The sequence below is a fragment of the Scyliorhinus torazame genome, chromosome 1 (assembly GCF_047496885.1).
Source record: "Scyliorhinus torazame isolate Kashiwa2021f chromosome 1, sScyTor2.1, whole genome shotgun sequence".
NCBI classification, from domain to species: Eukaryota; Metazoa; Chordata; class Chondrichthyes; order Carcharhiniformes; family Scyliorhinidae; genus Scyliorhinus; species Scyliorhinus torazame.
The window spans coordinates 393,412,528-393,438,587 of NC_092707.1; the positions used below are offsets into that span (position 1 = coordinate 393,412,528).

Below are 26,060 nucleotides of genomic sequence, written 5' to 3' on the forward strand. Positions count from 1 at the left end.
AGTGGATCTGGGACCTGTAATGCGGGGGCTGTGCTGAGGGCTCTTTTTAAAGCATTCACGGCATCCGTGTGCTGTGGAAGCCATTCCCAAGGTGCCTGTTTCTTGAGAAGGTCGGATAGGGGCGCTGCTTTTGTGGCGAAACCGTCGATATGGTTTCGGCAGTAGCCAACCAGTCCTAGAAATGAAAGGAGGGCTGAGACATTATGGGGAAGGGGCAATTTGACGATCGAGTCGATTCTCTTTTGCTCGATCTCACGTTTACCATGAGTGATTACTGTACCCAAGTAAATCACATTTTCTTGCAAAATCTGGGCCTTCTTGGGGTTGACTTTACATCCAATCTCTTTTAGAAGCCCTAGTAGTTCGGCGAGAAGCGAAATGTGCTCTTCCTTTGTGTCTGTCTGTAGTAGCAAGTCATCTACATACTGGACCAGACAATTGGGGCGGGGAAATTTTGTTAGTCCATTTGCCAGCTATCGGTGGAAAATGGAGGGGGAGTTGTGGAAGCCTTGTGGAAGGCACGTCCACGTATATTGTTGTCCCTGGAATGTAAAGGCGAATTTATATTGGCACGCTTTATCCAATGGAATGGACCAAAAGCCGTTGCTAATGTCCAAAACCGAAAACATTTTTGATTGTCGTCCCTCTTTGAGCATGGTCTCGGGACTCGAGGCTAAGGTGGGGGTTGCTACTGGGGTTACTTTGTTCAGTTCCCGGTAATCAATGGTCAGTCGCCATGATCCATCGGGTTTCCTGACGGGCCAAATTGGTGCATTGTTCGTGGAGGATCTGAGTACGCCTTGATCAAGCAGACTCTCTATTACTTTGGAGGTCTCTCCCTCTGCCTCTTGGGGAAAACCGTACTGCTTTTGGGGTCTGGGGTCGGGACCTGTAATATTTACCAAGCCAGCTATTTTGCCACAGTCGTGCTTGTGCTGTGCAAATGCTGCTTTGTGTTGCTGCAGGACTTCCCTAACCTGTTTGTCCTGACGAATGGCTCGAGGGCCGAACCAAAAGTCTCCTACTGAGCTAATTCTGTCTTCATAGTCTCCAACTGTGAGCGTGGTGGGGGCTCGTGCTGCCTTTGCCATTTTCCATACACATTTATTAACTGGATCAAAAGAGAAGTTGTGGGAGCTCATAAAATCGATTCCTAGGATGTGTTCAGCTGTCTGGGGTAGATCGACCAAAACTACGGGGTGTTTAGTTGTAATGTATCGCTACAGGGGCTGTGATGTGTCCTTGTTGTAAATGACCTGTAAAGCCACTGAGTGTGATGGTGTCTGTTGTGGGCCATGTGTCTCACTGAAACATCATGGAGGAATTGAGTATGGTGTGGGACCCTCCTATGTCCCAAAGAAATTCTACGGGGTGTCCCCGGACTTTGCCTGCTACGACCGGTCTACCGGACTTGTCCCAAAGGGTGTCGCAGACCCAAGTTGGGGAGCCCGAACACCGTCAGTCTGTGCCGTTCATTTCTATGTTCTCTGAACGGGTGCTAACACTGTGGATTGGCTTTGCCCTATTCTTATTTAGGGTGCCTGTCTGTTGGTTTCTCTGCTGCTTTTGGGGCGCTTGACAGTCTCGTGCAAAGTGTCCTAATTGTCCACAGTTGTAACATTCCTGGGATTTTGTTTGCGGTAGGCTGTTCCTGCCCTCATTTACCCATGTGGGGTTCTGGTGTGCTTTAACTGGATTCATGTCTGCCTGCTCTTCCTCGGGGTTTGCAAATGCGGTTTTGCCTTGGACGGATTGTTCCCAAGTGCGGGACAATCTTTTCAAAACCCTTTTCTCGTTTTGGGCCTCGTCTGAGGGGTCGTAATTCGCACAAGTTCTCTGTCCTGCCTCTGTCGCATGCGAAACTAGGATTCAAGTCCATTTGGCCATATTATCCGTGGACAAATGGGTGCGGGCTAACTCTCCGAATGCCGCTGTAAAATGTATCCACAAGCATCCAGCAAATGCTGTGGGGTGCTCTGTTTTCTTTTGCCTACACTTGTTTAGGCTTTCTACGGGATCTCCTTTGTTACAGCCGATCGCATCCAGGATCGCTGTGTGCATCTCTTGGAGTGTGCCTCCTCCTACATTCTGTAGGTCGGGAAGTGCTGCCACGACTGAAGGGTTGATGCTTAAAACCGTGAGCTTCACTTGCTCCTTTACGTCCAGGCCGTACATGGTAGCCTGCTGTTTAACTTTAGCAAAAAACTGGTGGGGGTCTGATGTGGGAAGGAACGGTGTAATTTTTCCACACACGTCCTGTAATTGGGTCACGGTTAACGGGGTTGTATATAGGAAATCTGCGCTTCCTTCTGCTGCGGCCCTGCGGTGTGTGGTTACAGGGTTCATGGGGGTGTGTTCTGCCTTTTCAGTCGGGGGTTGGGGAGCTTTCCTTTTCTGTGTTTTTTCTTGCGTACATGTCTCATGTAACGTATCTGTGGGCAGTTTCATTTAACTCCTGCCAATCGGGGCCGTTTTCCTGGTCTAACTGGGTTCCAAACGTACTTTGAACCCATTATGGACAGAAAGCAGTTATTGCAATTCTGCAATTTGCTTTCGGCACTTTGCGTGATCTACTGAGCTCTGCCTTTGTTCCGTCGTCGAAGTGTGGAGTGCTCGTAGGGCTGCTTTTAAATCATTGCACTGTTTCTGCAATTGCTCTACCTGTTGCTTGGTTTCTTGTCTTACCAAGACAGCACGTTGCGTGGCCTGGTAGGCCTTATCATACTGGGTCTGAAAACTACTCAAATGGGCGAGACAAGACTGGTGTGTCCACTTGGCATCATCCACCTCTCTGTCCCTCGCTGCTAACTGTTCTCTCAAATCCTTATTCTCCTTCTCAAACTCGCTCACATCTCCCTCACTATTTCTGTCTCTCTCCTCTATCTCTCTACGGAGCATCCTAACGACCTCCTCTGTGCCTCGCAATTGTGCCAAGCAGGACATGATTGCCATCGGCTTGCGAGCTCTCCCTAAGCTCTTCTTGTGGGTCTCTGACAGGTTCTCCCACCAAGTATGTCCTATACATCCGGGACCTGTTTCATCATTCGCGCAGAATTCGCTCCAAAGGGGCCATCCTTTCCCTTTGAAATACTTTCTGATTTCCTCCTTACATACGGGACACTGTCCTACTCTATTGGTCGCTGCGACCTCGAATTCTTGGGGGTTCATAAGGCGTTCCATTGCCTTCATTGCCATTATAGCCACCTGGGTTGGCCACTTCCTGACGTAAAATGGAGAACAGCAAAGGCTGAAGGGAAATTCAGCCAACACAGGCAAAAACTAGCAGGTGCAGGTTTACTGTGTATTAGACTCTGCAAAAGCCCAGACAGCATCGATATAAGTAGCCATCTGCATAGTAATGTAGCAGCCATCTACATAGTAATGAGCGATTCCCGGGAACAATCGAAACATTTGAGGTAAACAAGGCCAAGCCAGACTCCTCGGCGCCAGCAGGAGCTAACACAAAAGAGGTTAACGGACACTTAAAGACCGCCCAACGATCAGGGAACAGCTCCAGTATTGGAGAAATCGAACCAAGCGATTGGAACGAAGTTCCATCACTTGAAACCAGGTATGGGGTCCGCCCCGAAAGGCGGGAAGCCCCTGGGGACTATAAAGTAAAGCCCCCAAGTTCAAATCGTCCTTCTTGACAGGGTCACTTAGCAACGCGAACCAACCCTTGACAGTGACCTGTCCAGCTGCCTCCAAAGAACGCAAGTTTCAAGCCAACGCTCGCTACGAGATAGGCGCTCCTAGCTACCAGTCCATACCAGCTTTTGAATCCCGCAGACTCAGAACCCGAACGAAAGGCCATTTGTTCCCCTGACTTGGTGGGTCAGTCCGAAGCTAAGTATTGGCCTGTTAGTGGTAGAAATAGCTTAGAAAGTAGAGTTTATGCATGAGTAGTGATTTACTGTGTATAATAAATGTGCTTTGATTTGAATCTTACTAATTGGTGTATTGAGTTATTGATCATTACTTGAACTTGAACCTCGTGTCAGTATCATAAAGATACCTGGCGACTCTGGAGCAAAGGTTATAAAACAGAGCCAATTGAACCAACCAAAAGTTAGCAACACCATTTTCTCTAACTCTGTGGTTCTCTACTGAATTTGGAACAGGGGGTGATAAAGTGGTTCTGTAAACACGGGTACGGCTTACGCTATTTTCCGGCCGACAAAACCCCCTACAGTTTTACGCAACAAAATCTCTCAGGTTTACCTTATATCCCTGTTAGTACTCATGCATTAACACACTTCCGAACCTCGGAGGTTTGATCAGTATCGTTCTCACACTTGTGGGTTTTCTGTTTCTAATTGCATTCCAATTCAAATTTGGGTTCTCTTCTGCGTCAGAGGTCGCCAGTAAATGTTGCTAATTGTTTCTCTATTTATTTGTCTCTGAATATGGCAGTCAATATGGTCGCCTGCCTTAATTCTAATTACGTTTGCTCTAGAGTCACCAGGTATCTTTCGATACCGCCACAAGGTTCAAACCGAATACTGATCAAAGACTCGATACACCAGTTAATTAGGTCAAAGTCAAATGCTTATTTATTTACACACACAGTTAAATATATTCATGCACAAATACTACAGACTAAACTATCACTACTGCTAAAGCCTATTCTTAGCTTTGGGCGCCCACTCAGTCAGAGGAACAATGACCGCTGTTCGGTTCTGAGGCTGCTGGGGTCGAAGTGGTGAAGCGGAACAGCTAAGGTCGTCTGTCTGGTAGCCTGTGTTGACCTTGGACTTACTTGTTCTGGTGCAGCTGTTGGGCAGGTCTCTCCTCGGTGAGAGCCAAGAGAGCGATTCTCTCTTGGGGAATCCTTCTTGTACCCAAAAGGGGCTTTCCGCGCTTTTAGGCGGGCCTTGAACTTGGCCCCAATCAACATTGGACCGTTTCTCGATCGTTCCTACCTATTTCATCCAATAAAGGGATGGGTGCCCTGATGGCTGGGCGTGTCCTAGGTCGCCGTTGGCCTGCTTTGTTCTGGTCTCCTCTGGCGCCGGGGTGTCTGCCTTAGTATCGGTTACACAAATGTTACTCTTTTGTTCCCGGAGATGGGCCATTAGTATGCTAATGGGTTTGCAGTTTTGGTCTTGTCTGGGAGCTGCGGCTCCAATGTGCAGACAAACCCTGAACCTGCTTGTTTTCTCGGTATTGTCCATTTTCCCTGCAATCTTTGCAACATGTCCATTTTGTAATCGGGAAGTGGCCATCCCAGATGGCTACAGAGGAAAACGGCGCACCCGGAGGAAACCCGCGCAGACACTGGAAGAACAGACAGTGACCCAAGCGGGAATCAAACCTGGGACCCTGGCGCTGTAAAGCAACAGCGCTAACCACTGTGCTACCATGCCAAAGGCAACGTTTCAGATTTTGGAACATAATAATCTTTATTGTCGCAAACGGGTTTACATCAACACTGAAATGATGTTATTGTGAAAAGCCCCTAGTCGCCACCTTCCAGCGCCTGTTCGGGTACAAGGAGAGAGAAGTTAGAATGTCCAAATTACCTAACAGCAAATGTTTCGGGACATGTGGGAGGAAACTGGAGCACCCGGAAGAAACCCACGCAGACACAGGGAGAACTTGCAGACTCCGCACAGTGAGCCAAGCCGGGAATCGCACCTGGGACCCTGGCGCTGTGAAGCAACAGTGCCACCCATGACATCAATGAACTGTACATCACCAGAAATATGATCAAAGTTTGCATCACTTGCAGTAAATCTTTACACGGGCCATGTGTAAAGTGCAAAATTTGTTGCAAGCATTTAAAACGGGAGAATTGTCAGTCCTGATGGTCAGTTTTACAGAAGGAATAATAATTTTTATTGTCACAAGTTAACTTACATTTACACTGCAATGAAGTTACTGTGAAAAGCCCCCAGTCGCCACATTCCGCCACCTGTTCAGGTACACAGAAGGAGAATTCAGAATAGCCAATTCACCTAACAGCATGTCTTTCGGGACTTGTGAGAGGAAACTGGAGCACCCGGAGGAAACCCATGTGGAGAATGTGCAGACTCTGCACAGACAGTGACCCAAGCCGGGAATCGAACCTGGGACTCTGGTACTGTGAAGCAACAGTGCTAGCACTGTGCTACCGTGCTGCCCTATTAATGGACCTATTAATGACAGTGTTGCGCAGTTTCTCCTGTTTCTGTGCCATCTCTATATCAATTCAGTAGTTTGCTATTATTGGCAACGATATCAATGCTGCTGCCACTTGCACTCCTAATTCTAACCACAGAGCTTGTATAAATTGGAGAACGTAAACCTTCCCCCTACTCTGCTGCTGACTGCAGGCCAGATGCTCGAGACTGGCAGCTGGATTGGGACTGGGAACTTGTGGCTGGAAGATGGCTGCTGGTGATTAGTCATGGAATGCTTACAGGTAACTGGACATGGAATGGTGCAAGTGACTGGGCATGGACTAATGCAGGTGACTGGGCATGGACTGGTGCAGGTGACTGAGCATGGACTTGTGCAGGTGGCTTGGCATGGACTGGTGCAGGTGGTTGGGCATGGACTGGTGCAGGTGGTTGGGCATGGACTGGTGCAGGTGACTGAGCATGGACTCGTGCAGGTGGCTTGGCATGGACTGGTGCAGGTGGTTGGGCATGGACTGGTGCAGGTGACTGAGCATGGACTCGTGCAGGTGGCTTGGCATGGACTGGTGCAGGTGGTTGGGCATGGACAGGTGCAGGTGGCTGGGCATGGATTGGTGCACGTGGCTGGGCATGGACTGGTGCACGTGGCTGAGCATGGACTGGTGCAGATGGTTGTGCATGGATTGGGGCAGGTGGTTGGACATGGACTAGTGCCGGTGGCTGAGCATGGACTGGTACAGGTAACTGGGCATGGACAGGTGCAGGTGGCTGGGCATGGATTGGTGCATGTGGCTGGGCATGGACTGGTGCATGTGGCTGAGCATGGACTGGTGCAGGTGGTTGAGCATGGACAGGTGCAGGTGGCTGGGCATGGACTGGTGCACGTGGCTGAGCATGGACTGGTGCAGATGGTTGTGCATGGATTGGGGCAGGTGGGTGGACATGGACTAGTGCCGGTGGCTGAGCATGGACTGGTACAGGTAACTGGGCATGGACTGGTGCAGGTGACTGGCTGGGAAATAGCTTGCACCAAGCAAGTGGTGCCTTTCAGCTCAATCAAATATACCTTTTCTTCTGTTTACAAATATCTTTTGTGCTTATTCTTCAAAGTTGTCTAATTTGCTGCGTCTGCAAACATAAGTCTAATGAAGAAACCGGTACATGGAACACTGTGTATTACCTAGACAACAACTAGGTGAATCAAAACTTAAAAGGGCATCTGTATGGCACATGCTTGTAGGTTGGATGTGCATGTGTCAGGTGTGCAGTATCCATATTATCTATTCATCTGTCAAGAAAAACAAAAATAAGTATCCAATTTTCAATTGCTGTAACTAGTAGTTGGACACTTCAGAAACATTCACCCAGCAATAAAACTCTGACACTTCCTCAGTCTCTGATTGAATGTATTTTACAGGAGATGGCAAGCTGCTTGCTGTTGGATTGGCTGACAAATCCATGCTCGTTTATAATTCATCACTTACTGGATCACCGACTGTCTTTAAAGGTAACAACTGTAAATTGCGATCATTAACAAGTGCAACAGTCACTTTGGGCAGCATGGTAGCACAGTGGTTAGCACAGTTGCTCCAGGGTCCCTGGTTCGATTCCTGGCTTGGGTCACTGTCTGTGCGGAGTCTGCACGTTCTCCCTGTGTCTGCGTGAGTTTCATCCGGGTGCTCCGCTTTCCCCCCACAGTCCAAAGCGGTGCAGGATAGGTGGATTGGCCATGCTGAATTGCCCTTAGTGTCCAAAAAGGTTAGGTGGGGTTACTGGGTTACGGGAGTAGGTTGGAAGTGTGTGCTTAAATGGGGTGCTCTTTCCAAAGGCTGGTGCAGACTCGATGGGTGGAATGTCCTCCTTCTGCACTGTAAATTCTATGATTTTATTTTGAATATATTTTGTTATCTATTCTATTATTTAAAACCTTGCAAGAGTTGTCAGTATATTTCTTTTTATAAAAAAAAAATATTTCATTCCAAACACAATCAATAAATCACATGTTCGTCAAAAGATTCAACCAAATTGCAGTTAGTCATTTTTTCATTTTTTCCTTTTTTACCCCTTAACAAACACAACTTGGGGGGCTGCAGAACGATTTGGACAGGCTAGAGGAGTGGGCCATGAAATACAATGTGGAAAAGTGTGAGGTTATGCACTTTGGAAGGAGGAATGGAGGCATAGACTATTTTCTAAATGGGGAAATGCTTGGGAAATCAGAAGCACAATGGGACTTGGGAGTCCTTGGTAACGATTCTCTTCAGGTTAACATGCAGGCTCAGTTGGCAGTTAGGAAGGCAAATGCAATGTTAGCATTCATGTCAAGAGGGCTCGAATACAAGAGCAGGGATGTACTTCTGAGGCTGAATAAGGCTCTGGTCAGACCCCATTTGGAGTACTGTGAGCAGTTTTGGGCCCCATATCTAAGGAAGGATGTGCTGGCCTTGGAAAGGGTCCACAGGAGATTCACAAGAATGATCCCTGGAATGAAGAGCTTGTCGTATGAGGAACGGTTGAGGACTCTGGGTCTGTACTCGTTGGAGTTCAGAGGGATGTGGGGGGATCTTATTGAAACTTACAGGATGCTGCGAGGCCTGGATAGAATGGACGTGGAGAGGATGTTTCCACTTGTAGGAAAAACTAGAAGCAGAGGACACAATCTCAGACTAAGGAGATGATCCTTTAAAATAGTGATGAGGAATTTTTTCAGCCAGAGGGTGGTGAATCTGTGGAACTCTTTGCCACAGAAGGCTGTTGAAGCCAAATCACTGAGTGTCTTTAAGGCAGAGATAGATAGGTTCTTGACTAATAAGGGGATCAGGGGTTATGGGGAGAAGGCAGGAGAATGGGATGAGAAAACTATCAGCCATGATTGAATGGCGGAGCAGACTCAATGGGCCAAGTGGCCTAATTCTACTCCTATGTCTGATGGTGTCCCCCCGGAACACCGCTGATGACAAACAAATCTTTGAATAGAGACATAAACAGCCTCCATCTTACATAAAATCCCTCCTCGGTTTCCTCCGCTCCCAGTTGTGGGCCACCTGAATTCCCAAATACCAACCTTGTTTTGGCCAGCTTGAATGGCAGTGCTCGCAAATTAGCACTCCTGCCCTGGGCGTTCACCGGGAATATCTCACTCTGTCGCATTCAATTTATACCCAGAAAAGGCGCCAAACTTCCTAGAATGTCCATTGTTTTCCGCATACACTCCAGCGGGTTTGAGACATATAACAGCAGATCATCCGCATGTAATGACACCCTGTGCTCCCTACTTCCCTTTTCAATGCCCTCCCCCATTGGGTGGAGAGTCATGTGTCGGCTCAAAAACAGGATCAGCCCCAGGCGGCAGACCTGCCCCAGCCTCCGGTCCCGTCGCACAAGCCAAAACAGACTCCGTGCCGGTGGAAACATGCAAATAGCTCATATGCATTCATTTGAATGTGATTAGTGGGCTAAAATGGGCCCATGTGCTGCCGCCGACACCGCCTCACCAAGGAGACCATGCGTCACCTGTGCCAGATGGTGGCGGACGTGGCGCCATGAGGCTAGGAGGAGGACACCCCCTCCTGGTAGCTGTCAAGTTGATGCCTGTCCTTAACTTCTATGCCTCTGGCTTGTTCCAGGGCTGGAGGGGAACATGTGCGAGGTTTCGCAAATGTCCGCACGCAGGTGCATCCGAGATGTCAATGATACCCTACGCACAGCGCATCTATCTACATCCACATTATCCAGGACCAGGTCCGCCATTATGCCCAGACTGCTGGATTTGCTGTCATTGCTGGCATGCGTCAGATCCAAGGGATAATTGATGGCTTGCATGTCACCCTCAGAGCACCAGATCAACAGGAGTTGCCCTTCATTAACTGGAAGGGGTTCCATTCCCTGAACATGTAGTTGGTGTGCGATGACCAGCTGCACATCATGCACATCTGTACACGATACCCCAGACCGCATGCATGACGCATATATCCTGCAGCACTAAGAGATTCCCGGCACTTTTGAGGCTCTCCCTTGGTTGAGGGATTGACTAGTGGGCGACAAGGCCTACCAGCTGACGTCATGGCTGATGACACCTGTGCGGAGGCCCCAGACCGAGCTGGAGAGACATTATAAGGAAGCCAACTCAGCAACCAGGATTGTCGTTGAGTGTTGCATTGGGCTCCTGAAGATACACTTCTGCTGCCTGGACTGGCCTCTAATACAGCACCAAGAGGGCTGCCCGTGTCGTGGTGACCTGCTGTGCCCTACACAACATCGAGGAGCGACATGCTGGAGGAGGGGGAAGATTGGCAGGCATCGGCGGACGAGGGTGGTGTCCAGGATGTGCCAGGCAAGGACCTGGAGCTGGCTCGACAGGCCGCAGAATGAGTCCTTCAGGGCCGTCGAACCAGGGTATACCTCATTACGTCCGACTTGCCGATTAGGAGGCCAAAAGACTGGCAGCTCAATCAGCCCCCCACACCCCCCTTCTCTTATCCTCAGCCCCTTATGTTCCATTGCCCTCCCCCTCCCACCTTCCCCTTAGCCTTTCACTTCTTCGCATTACCACAGCTCCCTCTCTCCCCTCTGAGGGTCATCTTAGCATCACAACTAAGTTGTTGGGTCTGGGTTGGCAGTATTAGTGGGTCTTGTCTATGGGACAGAGGATGATGATGACCCTCTGTAAAATGAGCTCTGATGGTACTCTTTGTCTTTTAGATAACATACCACTGTCCACCCGGATGATCACTGTTTATGTGATGGGAACTCATTCTCGTGGACCACATTATTTTGGGGAAGTGGGGTGGCGGTGATGAGGCGAGATGGAGCAAGCCTTGTGGTATTACACTGGGGATGCTGTCATTCTCGGCTGTCTCACACTGCGGCTCCCATGGCCTGTCACCTCTTGGTAGATAGTGGATGCCTATGGGAGGCCCATGGATCCGATACGGAATGAACCTCCCCTTCCCGCCCACCCACCCAACGACAGCCTAAGATTCAGCCCCAGCCAAACCGTCCCACACGCGAGACAACAGTAAGGCATATTAGACCAGTGTGGAAAAGTGTTTAATGGTGCATTTACACAGATTGTGTCCCCTTCCCCCTGACTAATGCTCACTGCACCCATGCCAACTTAAGTGCCGTCTAACTTTCAGATCTTCTATGGCCTCCCGCTCCTTCTAGGTATTCCTCCTGGGCTTCTGACTGCATCTGCTCTGGGACTGGATGTTCCAGAAGCCTTGGACCCACCTGGACTGTAGCTAGCTCCTTGGGCCGGCCTGCCCTCCGACGGTCAGGGGGGGGTAAACATAAATAACAACACCAGGGGTTGTGTAGATGGTGACCTCAGTGGCCAGGGCACTCGGCCATGGTGGCTGGAATGGGTGCTGGCATGTGGGGCAGGGTAGGGATTCAACTGTCCCCCAGGGAGAAGGATCTGGGTTACGGGTGTGTGGGGGGAGGGTGGGGTTTGTGCCAGGGGCATGGAGCAGCTGACTCACCCTGGCCACCCTGAGGAGGTCGTGGAGTTTCTTCCGGCACAGAATGCCAGTCCGAGCGTCGTTGCCTATGGCGCTGACTGCCTCTGCCACCTGCACCCAGGACCGTCAAATGTCGGCCTTCCTCCCGGGCCAGGGTACAGGGTCTCCTCCACGGCGGAGGGTGTCCAGCTCAGCGCCCTGGAACCGTGGCGCTGCTCTCCTCCCAGCCATCTTGTTGACTTGGACGATGTGCGTGGGGGGAATGACCGTTTAAGTGGTGTGTGAGCCTCATGTGCGCCAATCACGGACCTGGCGAACGTGGCACCGTGTTCCACGTGGCAATGGTATTAGCCCATTCAAAGTAGCTGAATCGGTGCAGCTGTTGCGCCATTCTTTTCTGTCGTAAAATGCCACGGTTCCCATGCTGGTGTCGGCACTTAGCCTCAAAATTGGAGAATCCAGCCCTTCGTCTCTGAAATGGCGAATCCCACCCCAGATTTCTGATCCTATTATTTCAGTCATATTATTCTGCACACAAGAGGGCAGCGCTTAAACTCTACAAACTTGCATCTGCACTGAAAAGATTTTTAAAAAACAAACTATTTTACTTATGCAGATTAAATAAACATGGGGCGGGATTCTCCACTCCCGCGCCGAAGTGCCTCGCGGAGAATTTTGGCGGCCCAGGCGATTCTCCCAACCGGCGCGGGAGTGGAGTATCACGCCCTAGGATTCATATATTCATAAAACTCACTTTTTAAATGTTTGTCCTTTGATGTGTGAAGCTTTTCATTAATAGTTTGCACATGTCTGTTCAAAACAAAATTGCAATTGTTGGATTTGAGTTTTGTATTGTTCCTGTTGCCTTTCCACAAAGTACTACAAAGCACTTGTAACCATGGCTCGTGTTTCTTGCCTCTTTCATAAAAGGTTTGCAAGGCCATTGTGAATAATAAATGAAACAGTATGAGAGTGGGATTCAGAAACTCTGGTGGCATTTTGGGGATGGTTCTCTGAATTTTCTTTGCAAGAACAGAAACATCAAGTAGAAAGTTTCCCTGCTGAGGCTCATTCATTGTGTGGTATTGTGAAACGAGGCAGACGTACCACAATAGTGTGATCTTGAAATGGTCGAGGAATCTCCAATAATTTCTTTCAGAGTAGCCCCTGTGCTAAAGTGTTTAAAGAGGATGTTGCTAAGGACTGAGGAGAGTCAAGGGAGGAAATAACTTTGGTCTAATCCTCCTTTTTCACATTTTCTAACAAATTTGCACCCACCAACAATAAACAATAAGCAGTAACGAATATAATGTCAATCCCCATATCAACAGCAACTATCCCATCTGCCCACCAACCCCCAAACTGCCCGCATGTTGACATAAACAAATAACAAAAAGGAATCACCCATAGTCACCATTAACACACACATTCCCCCTCCCCCCAACCCTCCCCAAACCCCCCCTCCCACCCACAAATGTTCGATGTTATCCAATTCTTGAAAGTGCATAATGAATGACGCCCATGAATTGTAGAACCCGTCCATCCTTCCCCTCAGTTCAAACTTAACCTTCTCAAGAGTCAAGAATTCCAACAGGTCCCCTCCGCCACGCCAGGGCACAGGGTGGAGAGGTTGCTCTCCATCCCAACAGTATCCGCTTTCGGCCGATCAACGAGGCAAAGGCTACAACGTCTGCCTCCGCACCCGTTTCCAACTCCGGCTGGTCCGACACCCGAATATGGCCTCCCGAGGGCCCGGGTCCAGTTTCACGTGCAGCTCTTTAGAGATTACCCTAAAAACCTCCTTCCAGTAATCCTCCAGCTTTGGACAGGACCAAAACATATGAACTTGATCCCCCCCCCCCCCTCCCGGCAACGTTCACACACATTTTCTACCCCTACCCCTCAAAGAATCGGCTCATCCTCGCCCTTGCGAGGTGTGCTCTATATACCACCTTCAGCTGTATCAGCCTCAACCTCGCGCACGATCATTCTACGGAGCACCTCACACCAGAACCCCTGCTCTATACCCTATCCCAACTCTTTCTCCCACTTTTTTTTGATCCCTTCCAGTGGTGCCTTCTTCTCTTCCAAAATAGCCCTGTAAACCCCCAACAATACCCCCTTCTCCAGTCTTCCTATCGTCAGAACCACCTCCAGCAATGTGGAAGCCGGCTCCACCGGGAAGCTCTGCATCTCCTTCCTGGCAAAATCTTGAACCTGCATGTATCTAAACATTTCCCCTGCTCCAGCCAATACTTCGCTCCCAGTTCCTTCAATCCTGCAAACAGACCCCCAAGAAACAAATCTTTTAGTGTCTTAATCCCCTACTCCTCCCATTTCCGAAATTTTCCATCCCAATTCCTTGGCTCAAATCTGTGGTTCCCCCGAATCGGCATCTCCCTTGACCTTGTCCCCAACCCGAAGTGTTGCCGAAACTGCCTCCAAATTCTCAATGAAGCCATTATTACTGGTCTCCCTGAGTATTTCCCCGAACCATCGGGAGCAGTGCTGTTGCTGGCGCCTTCAATCCCGCCCCCCTGCACAAACTCTCCTCCATTCTGACCCACTGGGAATCAACCCCTCTGACCCAGCTCCGCACCTTTTCCACATTCACCGCCCAGTAATAATACATCAGGTTCGGAAGACCCAAACCCCCTACCTGCCTTCCCCTCTGTAGCAGCACCATTCTAATTTTGGCCACCTTCCCTCCCCATATGAACGAGGTAATCATTCCTTCAATTTCTCTAAAAATGCCTTTGGCAGGAAAACCGGCAGGCATTGGAAAATAAACAGAAATCGCAGCAACATGTTCATTTTAACCACCTGTACCCGACCCGCCAGTGACAGGGGGAGACCATCCCACCTTGCCAGATCAGCTTTCACTCTCCACACCAAACTAGAAATGTTGGACCTACAGAGCGCCCCCCCCCCCACTCCCAAGCAACCTGCACCCCCAGGTATATAAAGTGAGTCCCTGCCCTAAGGAATGGCAGCACCCCCCCCCCACCCCTGCCCCCACCCCCGGAAAAATACTCACTCATGTCTAGATTTAATTTGGACCCCGAGAAAGACCTAAACACTCGAAGCAGCTCCAATATTCCCCCTATTGACGCACTCGGTTCGGACACGTATAACAACAAGTCATCGGCGTATAAGGACACCCTATGCTCTATTCACCCCTCCCCCCGCCCCCCCCCCCCGCACTATCCCTTGCCTCAATTGCGAGTGCAAACAGGGGGGACATAGAACATCCCTGCCTAGTCCCACGGTGGAGAGAAAAGTATCTCGAGCTGATGTTGCAAATGCACTAGTGATAATTTACCAAAATTCACTCGACTCTGGGGTGGTCCCGGTGGATTGGAAATTAGCAAACGTGACACCACTGTTTAAAAAAGGAGGTAGGCAGAAAGCGGGTAATTATAGGCCAGTTAGCTTAACTTCGGTAGTAGGGAAGATGCTGGAATCTATCATCAAGGAAGAAATAGCGAGGCATCTGGATGGAAATTGTCCCATTGGGCAGACGCAGCATGGGTTCATAAAGGGCAGGTCGTGCCTAACTAATTTAGTGGAATTTTTTGAGGACATTAACAGTGTGGTAGATAACGGGGAGCCAATGGATGTGGTATATCTGGATTTCCAGAAAGCCTTTGACAAGGTGCCACACAAAAGGTTGCTGCATAAGATAAAGATGCATGGCATTAAGGGGAAAGTAGTAGCATGGATAGAGGATTGGTTAATTAATAGAAAGCAAAGAGTGGGGATTAATGGGTGTTTCTCTAGTTGGCAATCAGTAGCTAGTGGTGTCCCTCAGGGATCAGTGTTGGGCCCACAATTGTTCACAATTTACATAGATGATTTGAAGTTAGGGACCAAGTGCAATGTGTCCAAGTTTGCAGACGACACTAAGATGAGTGGTAAAGCAAAAAATGCAGAGGATACCGGACGTCTGCAGAGGGATTTGGATAGGTTAAGTGAATGGGCGAGGGTCTGGCAGATGGAATACAATGTTGACAAATGTGAGGTTATCCATTTTGGTAGGAATAATAGCAAAAGGGATTATTATTTAAATGATAAAATATTAAAACATACTGCTGTGCAGAGAGACCTGGGTGTGCTAGTGCATGAGTCGCAAAAAGTTGGTTTACAGGTGCAACAGGTGATTAAGAAGGCAAATGGAATTTTGTCCTTCATTGCTAGAGGGATGGAGTTTAAGACTAGGGAGGTTCTGCTGCAATTGTATAAGGTATTAGTGAGGCCACACCTGGAGTATTGTGTTCAGTATTGGTCTCCTTACTTGAGAAAGGACATACTGGCGCTGGAGGGTGTGCAGAGGAGATTCACTAGGGGTTAATCCCAGAGCTGAAGGGGTTGGATTACGAGGAGAGGTTGAGTAGACTGGGATTGTATTCGTTGAAATTTAGAAGGTTGCGGGGGGGATCTTATAGAAACATAAAATTATTAAGGGAATAGATAGAATAGATGCGGGCAGGTTGTTTCCACTGGCAGGTGAAAGCAGAACTAGGGGGCATAGCCTCAAAATAAGGGGAAGTAGATTTAGGACTGAGCTTAGGAGGAACTTCTTCACCCAAAGGGTTGTGAATCTATGGAATTCCTTGCCCAGTGAAGCAGCTGAGGCTCCTTCATTAAATGTTTTTAAGATAAAGACAGATAGTTTTTTGAAGAATAAAGGGATTAAGAGTTATGGTGTTCTGGCCGGAAAGTGGAGCTGAGTCCACAAAAGATCAGCCATGATCTTATTGAATGGCGGAGCAGGCTCGAGGGGCCGGATGGCCTACTCCTGCTCCTAGTTCTTATGTTCTTATGTTGTTATGTTATTTTTGTGGACACTTTCCCTCGGCTCCTTATATAGTAGCTTTACCCAGTCCACAAATCAAGGTCCAATCAGAAACCGCTCCAGAACTGTCATCAAGTACCCCGATTCTACTTGGTCAAACGCTTTCTCGGCGTCCAATGCCATAACCACCTGTTACTTTCCCCTCCGCCCGTGCCATAACCACGGTCGATACCCTTCTAACGTTCGAAAAGAGCTGCCTTCCTCTCATGAACCCCGCCTGATCTTTACCTATCACCTTCGGGAGGCATTCCTCCAGTTTACTTGCTAGTACCTTCACCAATATTTTTGCATCCACGTTTAAAAGTGATATGGGGCTATACGACCCACACTCCGTCGGATCCTTATCTTTTTGAAGCGACAGGGAAATCGATGCCTGCCCCAAAGTTTGTGGTAACAACGCCTTCCCTGTCGCCTCCTCAAACATCCCCACCATCAGGGGTGCCAGCTTATCCTTGAATTTTTTAATAATATTCCACCGGAAACCCATCCGGCCCTGCCACCTTCCCCGACTGCATCCTCCCAATCGCATCTTTTATCACCTGCCCCACTATCGCTTCTTCTAATGTAGCCCTGACCCCCTCCCCTAACCTTGGGTACTCCAGCCCATCTAAAATTTCCTGCATCTCCCAGTATCCCCAGGTGGCTCTGACCTGTACAACCTTTCATAAAATTCCTCAAAGACCTTGTTAATCAGGTCCGTGGCCACCACCGACTTCCCTGCCATGCCCCGCACCTGAACAATTTCCCTTGCCGCCTCGTCCCTCCGAAGCTGACCCGCTAACATTCGCCCCTCCTTCTCTACATGCTTGTAAACTGCACCCCTTGCTCGCCTCAGTTGGCGCACCGCCTTCCTGGTAGATAGCCGGTCAAAGCTCGCCTGTAGTTCCTTCCTCTTTTCCAACTTCGTTGGGTCCCCATCTTCTGCATAACTCCTATCAACCTCCAGCATCTCATCTATTACCCTGTTCCGCTCCCATCTCTCCTCTTTGTCTACCCTGGCCTTAAACGAGATCACCTCACCCCTCACCACCATCTTACGTGCCTCCCAGACAACTGCCTTCGACGCCTCACCCGTACAGTTGAAACCTACATATTCGTCAATCACTTTTTCAATTTTGCCACAGAATCCTCGGTCCCCCAACAGTCCCACATCTAATTTCCACCCTGGCCTCTGTACCCCCTTCTCCGGTACCATATCCACCCAGTGCGGAGCATGATCTGATACTGCAATTGCCGAGTGTTCCGATCCCTTAACCCCAGCCAGCAAAGCCTTCCCATCATGAAAAAGTCGATCCGCGAGTATACCTTATGGGCTGCCGAGAAAAACAAGTACTCCCGCTCCCTCGGCTGCAGAAGCCTCCAAGGTCCACCCCTCCCGTTTCCACCATTAGCCCAGCCAACTCCTTCGCACCCCCTCCCCCCTGACGGGACCAGGTAGCGCGACTGTGAATCCACTATGAGACTTAAGGATATTGTCATTTTGTTCCTGATATGCATATTTTATAGCCTTTATAATTCAGGTACTCTCTGTACTGCGATCAACATTTATTCTGTGCTTTCATTCAGGTCATGATGGTGCTGTGAATTGTGTTGGTTGGACTCAGAGTAATAAATGGCTCTTGACAGCATCGGAAGACAGGTCGTTATGGATCTGGCCAGTTCATGGCTCTGCACCTGCACTGATGCTGGTAATTTATATGTCTGTATAAAAGGATGGTGAGCCACACCTGCTTCCTGCAACAGTGCCTATCTCTATCACATTACTTCTGTTGGCCCTGTCTTTCAAGCTTTTTTCTCACCTTTAAACTCACTTATTCACTTTATTCTGATTGTGCCCACCTGTCACTGCTGATGGCACTGCTGCATATTTGTAGAATCATACAGCACAGAAGAAGGCCATTGGCCCCATCGTTCATGGCAGCTTTTTGAGAGCACTGTTCAGTTATTCCCACTTCCTGCTCTGTGCTCATAGCCCTGCTAATTTCTCCTTTTGTCGAACTCCCCTTTGCAAGTTACCACTGAATCTGCTTTGACCACCCTTTCAGGTACTGCATTTCAGATGTACAAATGCATCTTGATTTCCACCCCTGCCTTCATGAAAGGTGGTGTTGTGACACTGCAATCCATAGAACCATCCACCTTGGAGCTAATGGCCTGCTGCTGTGTACTGCTCCCTTGCTGCTGCATCTTGGGTTGTACCCAGCTCAGAGTAATGGATTCAAATTCTCTTCAGTTGGAAGACTCGTAGATGATTTGGGCAGTTTCTGAACGTATGAATTAGGAGCAGGAGGAGGCCACTCAGCCCCTCGAGCCTGCTCTGCCATTCAATGAGATCACGGCTGATCTGATGATAACCTCAAGTACACATTCCTGCCTACCCCAATGACCTTTCACCCCTTGTTTACCAAGAATCTATCCAGCTCTGCCTTAAAAATATTCAAAGATTCCGCTTCCACTGCCTTTTGAGGAAGAGAACTCCATAAATGCACGACCATCTGAGAGAAAGAAATTCTCCTCATAGGAACACAGAGACACATAGATGTTGACAGCATGGAAACAGGCCCTTCGGCCCAGCTTGTCCATGCCACCCAGTTTCTATCACTAAGCTAGTCCCACTTGCCCGCATTTGGCCCATATCCCTCTATACCCATCCTGCCCATGTAACTGTCTTAACTGTTTCATCTCTGCCTTAAATGGGCAACTCCTTATTTTTAAATAAGAGGAAACGTCCTCTCCACATCCGCCCTGTCAAGACTCCTCGGGATCTGATATGTTTCAATCAAGTCGTCTCCTACTCTTCTAAACTCCAATGGCGATTTCTAAGGGCCAAATAATGACCTTTTATTTGGCACTGTTAAGGGACCGTTACTCAGAAAGACCTCAGAATGATTGTTTTTTGAGAAATGGTAAATATCACACTGTTGCAGCAGAAGGTGCTGTTCACACCTTCAGAAACACTGAGGAAGTTGCTTTGATTTCTATGAAATATTGTTAGGTAAATGGAGAATTGGTTTATTGGAAAAGCATCATGGCGGCAGGTGCTGAATTGTAAAGACAAAATAAATGGAACAAGTAATCTTCATCCATGACACAGCTATAGACAAATATGAAAATAAAAACAAATTACAAAATAATAAAAGGATTGCATCATTATGATCATTTCGGTATACAAATAATACGTTGCAAAATGCAGGCCTCCTTAATTTCAGTTAAAGCTAATCCGGGAATGTTTGAGGCTGTCTAAAATAGGGAACTGTTGCATTTCCCCAAAGATTTCTGAGTTTGGCATCATCCGTTTGTTGTTTTTCTTAGGATTATGCAAAGCATAAATCTTATTTCTCTGAGTGATAATTTACCTGAATATGAAATCAAAAAAAAAATTTGCGTGAATTAATTATTGCAACTTTCCAATTGACAGCTGTGTGCATCCTTTTGGATGAACTTTAGTTCCATTACATCACTTCTGACCAATCCAGAGTGACCACTATGATAGTGAGGTAACTTCTAAAAATGAACGTGGTGCAGAGAATCAGCATCTGTGCACAATAATATGACTCACGGGCCCCGTAATCTGGAACCAGTGAATTAATCACAGTGTAGCAAAAATCCAAATTGTACTACGGAATTTCACATATATTTATGTTTAACCTGATGTTACTTCTATATTACCCAATGGAAGTCGATCTGAATTAGTGAATTAAGCATACTGCCATTAGATTTGAAATGTGACACTGCCCTGCCTGGTAAATGTCCTGGTTCAGAACTATAGATGCAATCGCTGAATGAATGCTTAAAACAAGCCTCATAATTGATAATGCAACCTGAGCGCTCAATAAGAATTGAGGACACTGTTGGCCCATCCTGGTGAGTGTGTATTTATTCGTAGCAGATGTCACATATATGCTGAAAGCCAGCATCAGCCTGGTCAATTAGCAGAATGTCGGAATGGGAGGATTTTACAAAAGTTTATTAATAAAAACTATTTTCGCTTACATTGATTGCCAAACCAAATAAAAATGGAAACAGCTTTTCTCAAGGCATATGCAATTCATTATGGACATTTATAGGGTTGGCTCCATAATGGCAATGCAATCGAGCAACTCGCTCTGAGACAAGGGTCTTGAGAATAGGTAGTAGGATCCATATTTGTTTGGTTGTACTTAGTCAGTATTTGAAGAGATGAAAGCCTAGTTGCTGTTTTGAGAATTTTAATTTGGAGAAATTTAAGAACATTTGAAAAAAATATGCTAACCAAGTTTATTCTACCTGCAGCCTATATATTATTTGTGAAGTTCTAGGCTGTACATAATTTATTTAACCTCCTGAGGGAGCTCATCAGCCATGGATGGAAATTCCAAAGAGAGAAGCCTCAAACTTCTCCGTCCCACTCACTTCCCAAGATTGACTGAATTCCAGGATGCTAATAGACCATTAAGAACCCACATTATTCAGTCGCAATTGTGCACTCAACAGATAACATTTCCATGATTTCTGGAGCACAAAAATCATCATGTTTATGGGCTTGTCTTTGCTGGTTTTTCTGCTATTTGATCCTATTCTTAAACAGATACTCTTCCATCTCTTTTTCTCCAGTTGCATAAAAAGTTGTACACCACAACAGTGTAATGGTCAGATGTTACTCATGATAGAATATGAAGCAAGCCTGCAGACGCAGTGTCATGTCCGTTTACCATTTCAGCACTTCTGTTTCATTTATCAAGTTCAATTCTAATCTGACATGAGAACTATGTGACTGCAGAGCCATGTAAAATGTGGTTTGATCTAGCCCTTTTTCAAAGGACTTACCATAACCAGCTTTGGCTGAATTTTTTCTACATTTCTTTTACTCTGTGGGGTAAAACACTCTTCTGATGTGCCACCTTCATGACACCGGACGGAATTTAATCCATGGCACGCTGTTCCCGATGGTGGAACCCGGAAGTGGCACCACTTCCACTATCATCACAGGAGCCGGTGCCCATGAGATTTTTATGAAAATTTAAAGGGGCAGTGGCAAGCGCATGGAATATGTACGATTACATACTGACAGCGGGGCTGGGTTTCATTTGGAAGACCCCTCTGTCAGTCTACGCAGAGGCTTTGTAAAAGTCAAGAAGCTGCAAGTTCCACAAGATATATGAGTCATAGAAACATATAAAATAGGAGCAGGAGGAGGCCATTTGGCCCCTTAGAGCCTATTCCTCCATTCATCATGATCTTGACTGATCATCCAACTCAATAGCCTAATCCCGCTTTCCTCACATATTCTTTGATTCCCTACGCCCAAAGTGCTATATCTAACTACTTCTTAAGTACATGCAATGTTTTGGCCTCAACTACTTCCTGTGGTAACGAATTCCACAGATCGACCACTCTCTGGGTGAAGATATTTTTCCTCATCTCTACCCTAAATGGTCTACTCTGTATCCTCGGACTGTGACCCTTAGTTTTGGACACACCCATCATCAGGAACATTCTTCCTACATCTACCCTGTCTAGTCCTGTTAGAATTTTATAGGTTTCTATGAGATCCCCCCTCATTCTTCTGAACTCCAGCGAATACAATCCTAACCGATTCAATCTCTCCTCATGCGTCAATTCTGCCAACCCAGGAATCAGTCTGGTAAACCTTCGCTGCGCTCCCTCTATAATGATAATAATCTTTATTGTCACAAGTAGGCTCACGTGAACACTGCAATGAAGTTACAGTTAAAAACCCCTCGAGAGCAAGAACATCCTTCCTCAGATAAGGAGACCAAAACGGCACACAATGTTCCAGGTGTGTCCTTACCAACGTCTGTACCAATTGTATAATTGCAGCAAGACAGCTCTGCTCCTGTATTTGAATCCTCTCGCTATGAAGGCCAACATACCATTTGCCTTCTGTTGCACCTGCATGCTTATCTTCAGTGACTGATGTACGAGGTCACTCACGTCTCATTGCACGTTCCCCTCTCCCAATTTATGGCCATTCAGCTAATAATCTGCCTTCTCGTTTTTGCTACCAAAGTGGATAACCTGGCATTTATCCAAATTATACTGCATCTGCCATTCATTTGCTCACTCATTCAGCTTGCCCAAATCACACTGAAGAATCTCTGCATTCTCCTCACAGCTCACCCTCCCACACAACTTGGTGTCGTCTTCAAATTTGGAGATATTACATTTTGTTCCCTCATCTAAATCATTAATATATCGTGTGAATAGTTGGGGTCCTAGCACCGATCTCTGAGGTGCCCCACTAGTCACTGACTGCCAATTTGAAAAAGACTGTTTATTCCTACTCTTTGGTTCCAGTCTGCCAACCAGTTTCTATCCATCTCAATACACTAGCCCTAATCCCATGCGCTTTAATTTTATACTAATCTCTTATGCGGGACTTTGTCAAAAGCCTTCTGGAATTCCAAATATACCACATCCCCAGCCTCCTGCTCGTCAGCTCTACTACTTACATCCTCGAAGAATTCCAGTAGATTTCCCTTTGTAAATCCATGCTCACTCTGTCCAACCCTGCCACTATTTGCAAGTGCTCTGCTATAAAATCATGAGAACTGACTGAGAGATGAACACAGACCTTTTTTTAAAGAAACTTAGAGTATCCAATTCATTTTCAGGGCAATTTAGTGTGGCCAATCCACCTACCCTGCACATCTTTGGGTTGTGGGGGCGAAACCCACGCAAACACGGGGAGAAACCCACGCAAACTCCACACTGACAGTGACTCAGGGCCTGGATCGAACCTGGGACCCCGGCGATGTGAGACAGCAATGCTAACCACTGCGCCACCGTGCTGCCTGAGAATAACACAGACCTGCATGATTTTTCATTTGATGTCGCAGACCAGTTAGACATTAAGAGAGTGTAATGCCTTGTGGTCCACGTATGCGGCTGGCTATTCCAATGGAGCACTAGCGGCAGCTTGAATGCATTCATTGACCCCTTGCTTCTAGGGGAGTGAGCTACGGCTATGAATCCCATTACTCTGGCTATCACCTGATATACTCATTATTATGATGTAAGAAGGTATTTGCTACATGTTGCCCTTGGAGTCATGGAAGCAGCTGGTGATGAAAAAGCTGAGTGCCATGGATTTCATCCATACAGCTGCAGAGCAGTGAGATTTTCTGTCCCTGTCTAAACCTCCATTTCCTCTTATTTCTGACTCGCCCGTTGTTCCTGAGCCTCCCTGCAAGTTGCCATTCTCCTGCCCCCCCCCCCTCCCTTGTACCCCAAAGTTAAACATCCGCTCACCTCAGACACAACTGCATTAAGCCAAATAGTGCACCTCCCCTTTAGACAACTGTTAACCGAGGTCCATAAGTTTCCCATAAGCCACTGTCTTAATCTTGAAGGTAGGACATATAAAAAGGTTTTAAGATAATACGTTTACATTGCAGGCTGATGTATTAAAAGTAAGAACCTGCCACAATGCCCTAACCCTAACCCAACTGGTCACTGCCAGGCTGCTGGCTTAATTTTTCAGTGTGAATCCACCATCATAATTCCAAATAACTCACCCCCACCCCTCACTTTTTCTGCTCTGAGAGTCATTAATGTTAGGCCACCGTTTTTTGAGTACAGTTGGACCACAATGTGGGGAGCAGGCCCGAAAATGGCTCTGAAAGACATGTATCCGTGATTTTTTGTTTGTCCTGCATGACCCCATAAATGTCTTCAGAGCCAGTGACAGAAATGAGTGTTACCGTGACCACTAGGTTAGTGCCAGATGTCTCATCAGGCCTCATGCTTGATTAGAGGGGCACAGTTGGCTACAAGATTTAGTTAGCAGCAATCGGACAGTGTCAGATTATGGACCCGGGGGGGAGGGGGGGGGGGGGGGGGGGGGGCGGTCACAGAGACCTAAAATGGCCAGTCAACTCTTTTTGAGTAATTTTAAGATAGTATGTTAGGAAGCAATGGTTTAGATATGATGTATTAATTAATTGTACAATAAAAGTACACAATCCGTTGAGAGCGATTTACCCATCCTCAGGAACGGACAAATAAATGCGGCTCTGCAGCATGATATGGCAGGGATGCCAGTCGTTTGCCGTTTGCTGGCAATGGTCTTATTTTCTTTCTTTATCCTTTTCTTTCTCAGGCCAGCTGAGACATCAGGAAGCTCTTGGTCTTCTCCTAGGCAACAGCTTGGCTACTCATCCCCTCTGAATAAGCCCATTGATATACCCTATGGCCCTAATAATAATAATCATTATTAGTGTCACAAGTAGGCTTACACTAACACTGCAATGACGTTACTGTGAAAATCCCCGAGTCGCCACACTCCGGCACCTGTTCGGGTACATGGAGGGAGAATTCAGAATGTCCAATTCACCTAACAAGGACTTGTGTGAGGAAGCCAGAGTACACGGAGGAAACCCATACAGACACAGGTAGAACGTGCAGACTCCGCACAGACAGTGACCCAAGCCGGGAATTGAACCCGGGTCCTTGGCGCTGTAAAGCAACAGTGCTAACCACTGCTACCATGTCACCCATCATCACCATAAATGGGTGACCCCTTATTCTGAGATTATGCTCTCTGGTCCCAGACTCTCCCACAAGGGAACACAGCCTCTTAGCATCAACTCTTTCAAGCCCCGAGAGAAACTGGAGGTTTACCTTGTATCGATCATCTGTTTGAACCCTTTTGTCCAATGAATATCAGACAGGTACCCAAGATGTCAGAGTGGTCACCTCCCTCCCTGTCCATCACCCAGCTCGAGGTCATCTTTTTAGTGTACTCCAATGCTGAGAGTTGCTTCCTGGCCCTTTCGAGACACTTGCACAGATAGGAGGGTGCACAAGATTCCATCCGACCAACTTAGGAATGTCAGCATGGAATCCTGAACCAAGCAACCCTGATGTTTCCAGGGACTGTTTAGAATTGTTGCCTGTTTAGAAATTGCCTTTCCAGAGAGAGAAAATCAACGCTCTGTTAGCCAATCTCATAAGATTGGCATCCCACCATCTGGCCTGCAAAATCCTACCAACTGTCCTGGCTTGACACAATTCACACCTCTGTAACCTGAGGTTACCCCATCTCTGGATCTGTAAAGATTTAATCACCTGCTAATGCTCGCATTCCAAGCATTGTCTGGCATCTTTGAATTTGTCTATATAATGTTTCTGGAACATACCTCTTCATTCACCTGAGGAAGGAGCAGCGTTCCGAAAGCTAGTGACATCGAAACAAACCTGTTGGACTTTAACCTGGTGTTGTAAGACTTCGTACTGTGCTCACCCCAGTCCAACGCCGGCAATTCTACATCATGAATCTCATAAGAGTTCAATGCTGTGCTGAAAATTCCAGTTTATTGAGGCCCCTAATTTCTTACAACAGGATGGAAAAAAGATTGCCATGTACCTTGAATATGATTCGGCTTCATGTATTTTCTTATTGCTGTTTTCTTATGCTTTAGCTCTGTGAAATGGAATGCTCTGACTCTTGTTGGATGAAAAAATGCTACTAGGCCTTTCGGACATAAAACAAACCTATTTCGATTCGTATTTGGTCTTTCATGCCAAGGCAGAGTTGTCAGTCAAAATAGATAAACTATTGTAAATATAAGTTAACGTTCCAGTTAAGTGTGTGAATTCAGTTGGATTTTTATCCTGTTTTAT

At 47.3% G+C, this 26,060-nt stretch overlaps 1 protein-coding gene across 4 annotated transcripts in view; it reads left to right on the forward strand.

Annotated features, from left to right (window-relative positions):
- Positions 1-26,060, forward strand: part of wdr27 (WD repeat domain 27) — a 775,220-nt gene that overhangs the window by 90,437 nt on the left and 658,723 nt on the right. For all 4 annotated transcript variants that reach the window (XM_072513118.1, XM_072513130.1, XM_072513116.1 and 1 more), the window contains 2 exons: positions 7,537-7,626; positions 18,003-18,124. In XM_072513118.1, the coding sequence (XP_072369219.1) occupies positions 7,537-7,626; positions 18,003-18,124 (212 nt within the window). The remainder of the gene's footprint in view (positions 1-7,536; positions 7,627-18,002; positions 18,125-26,060) is intronic.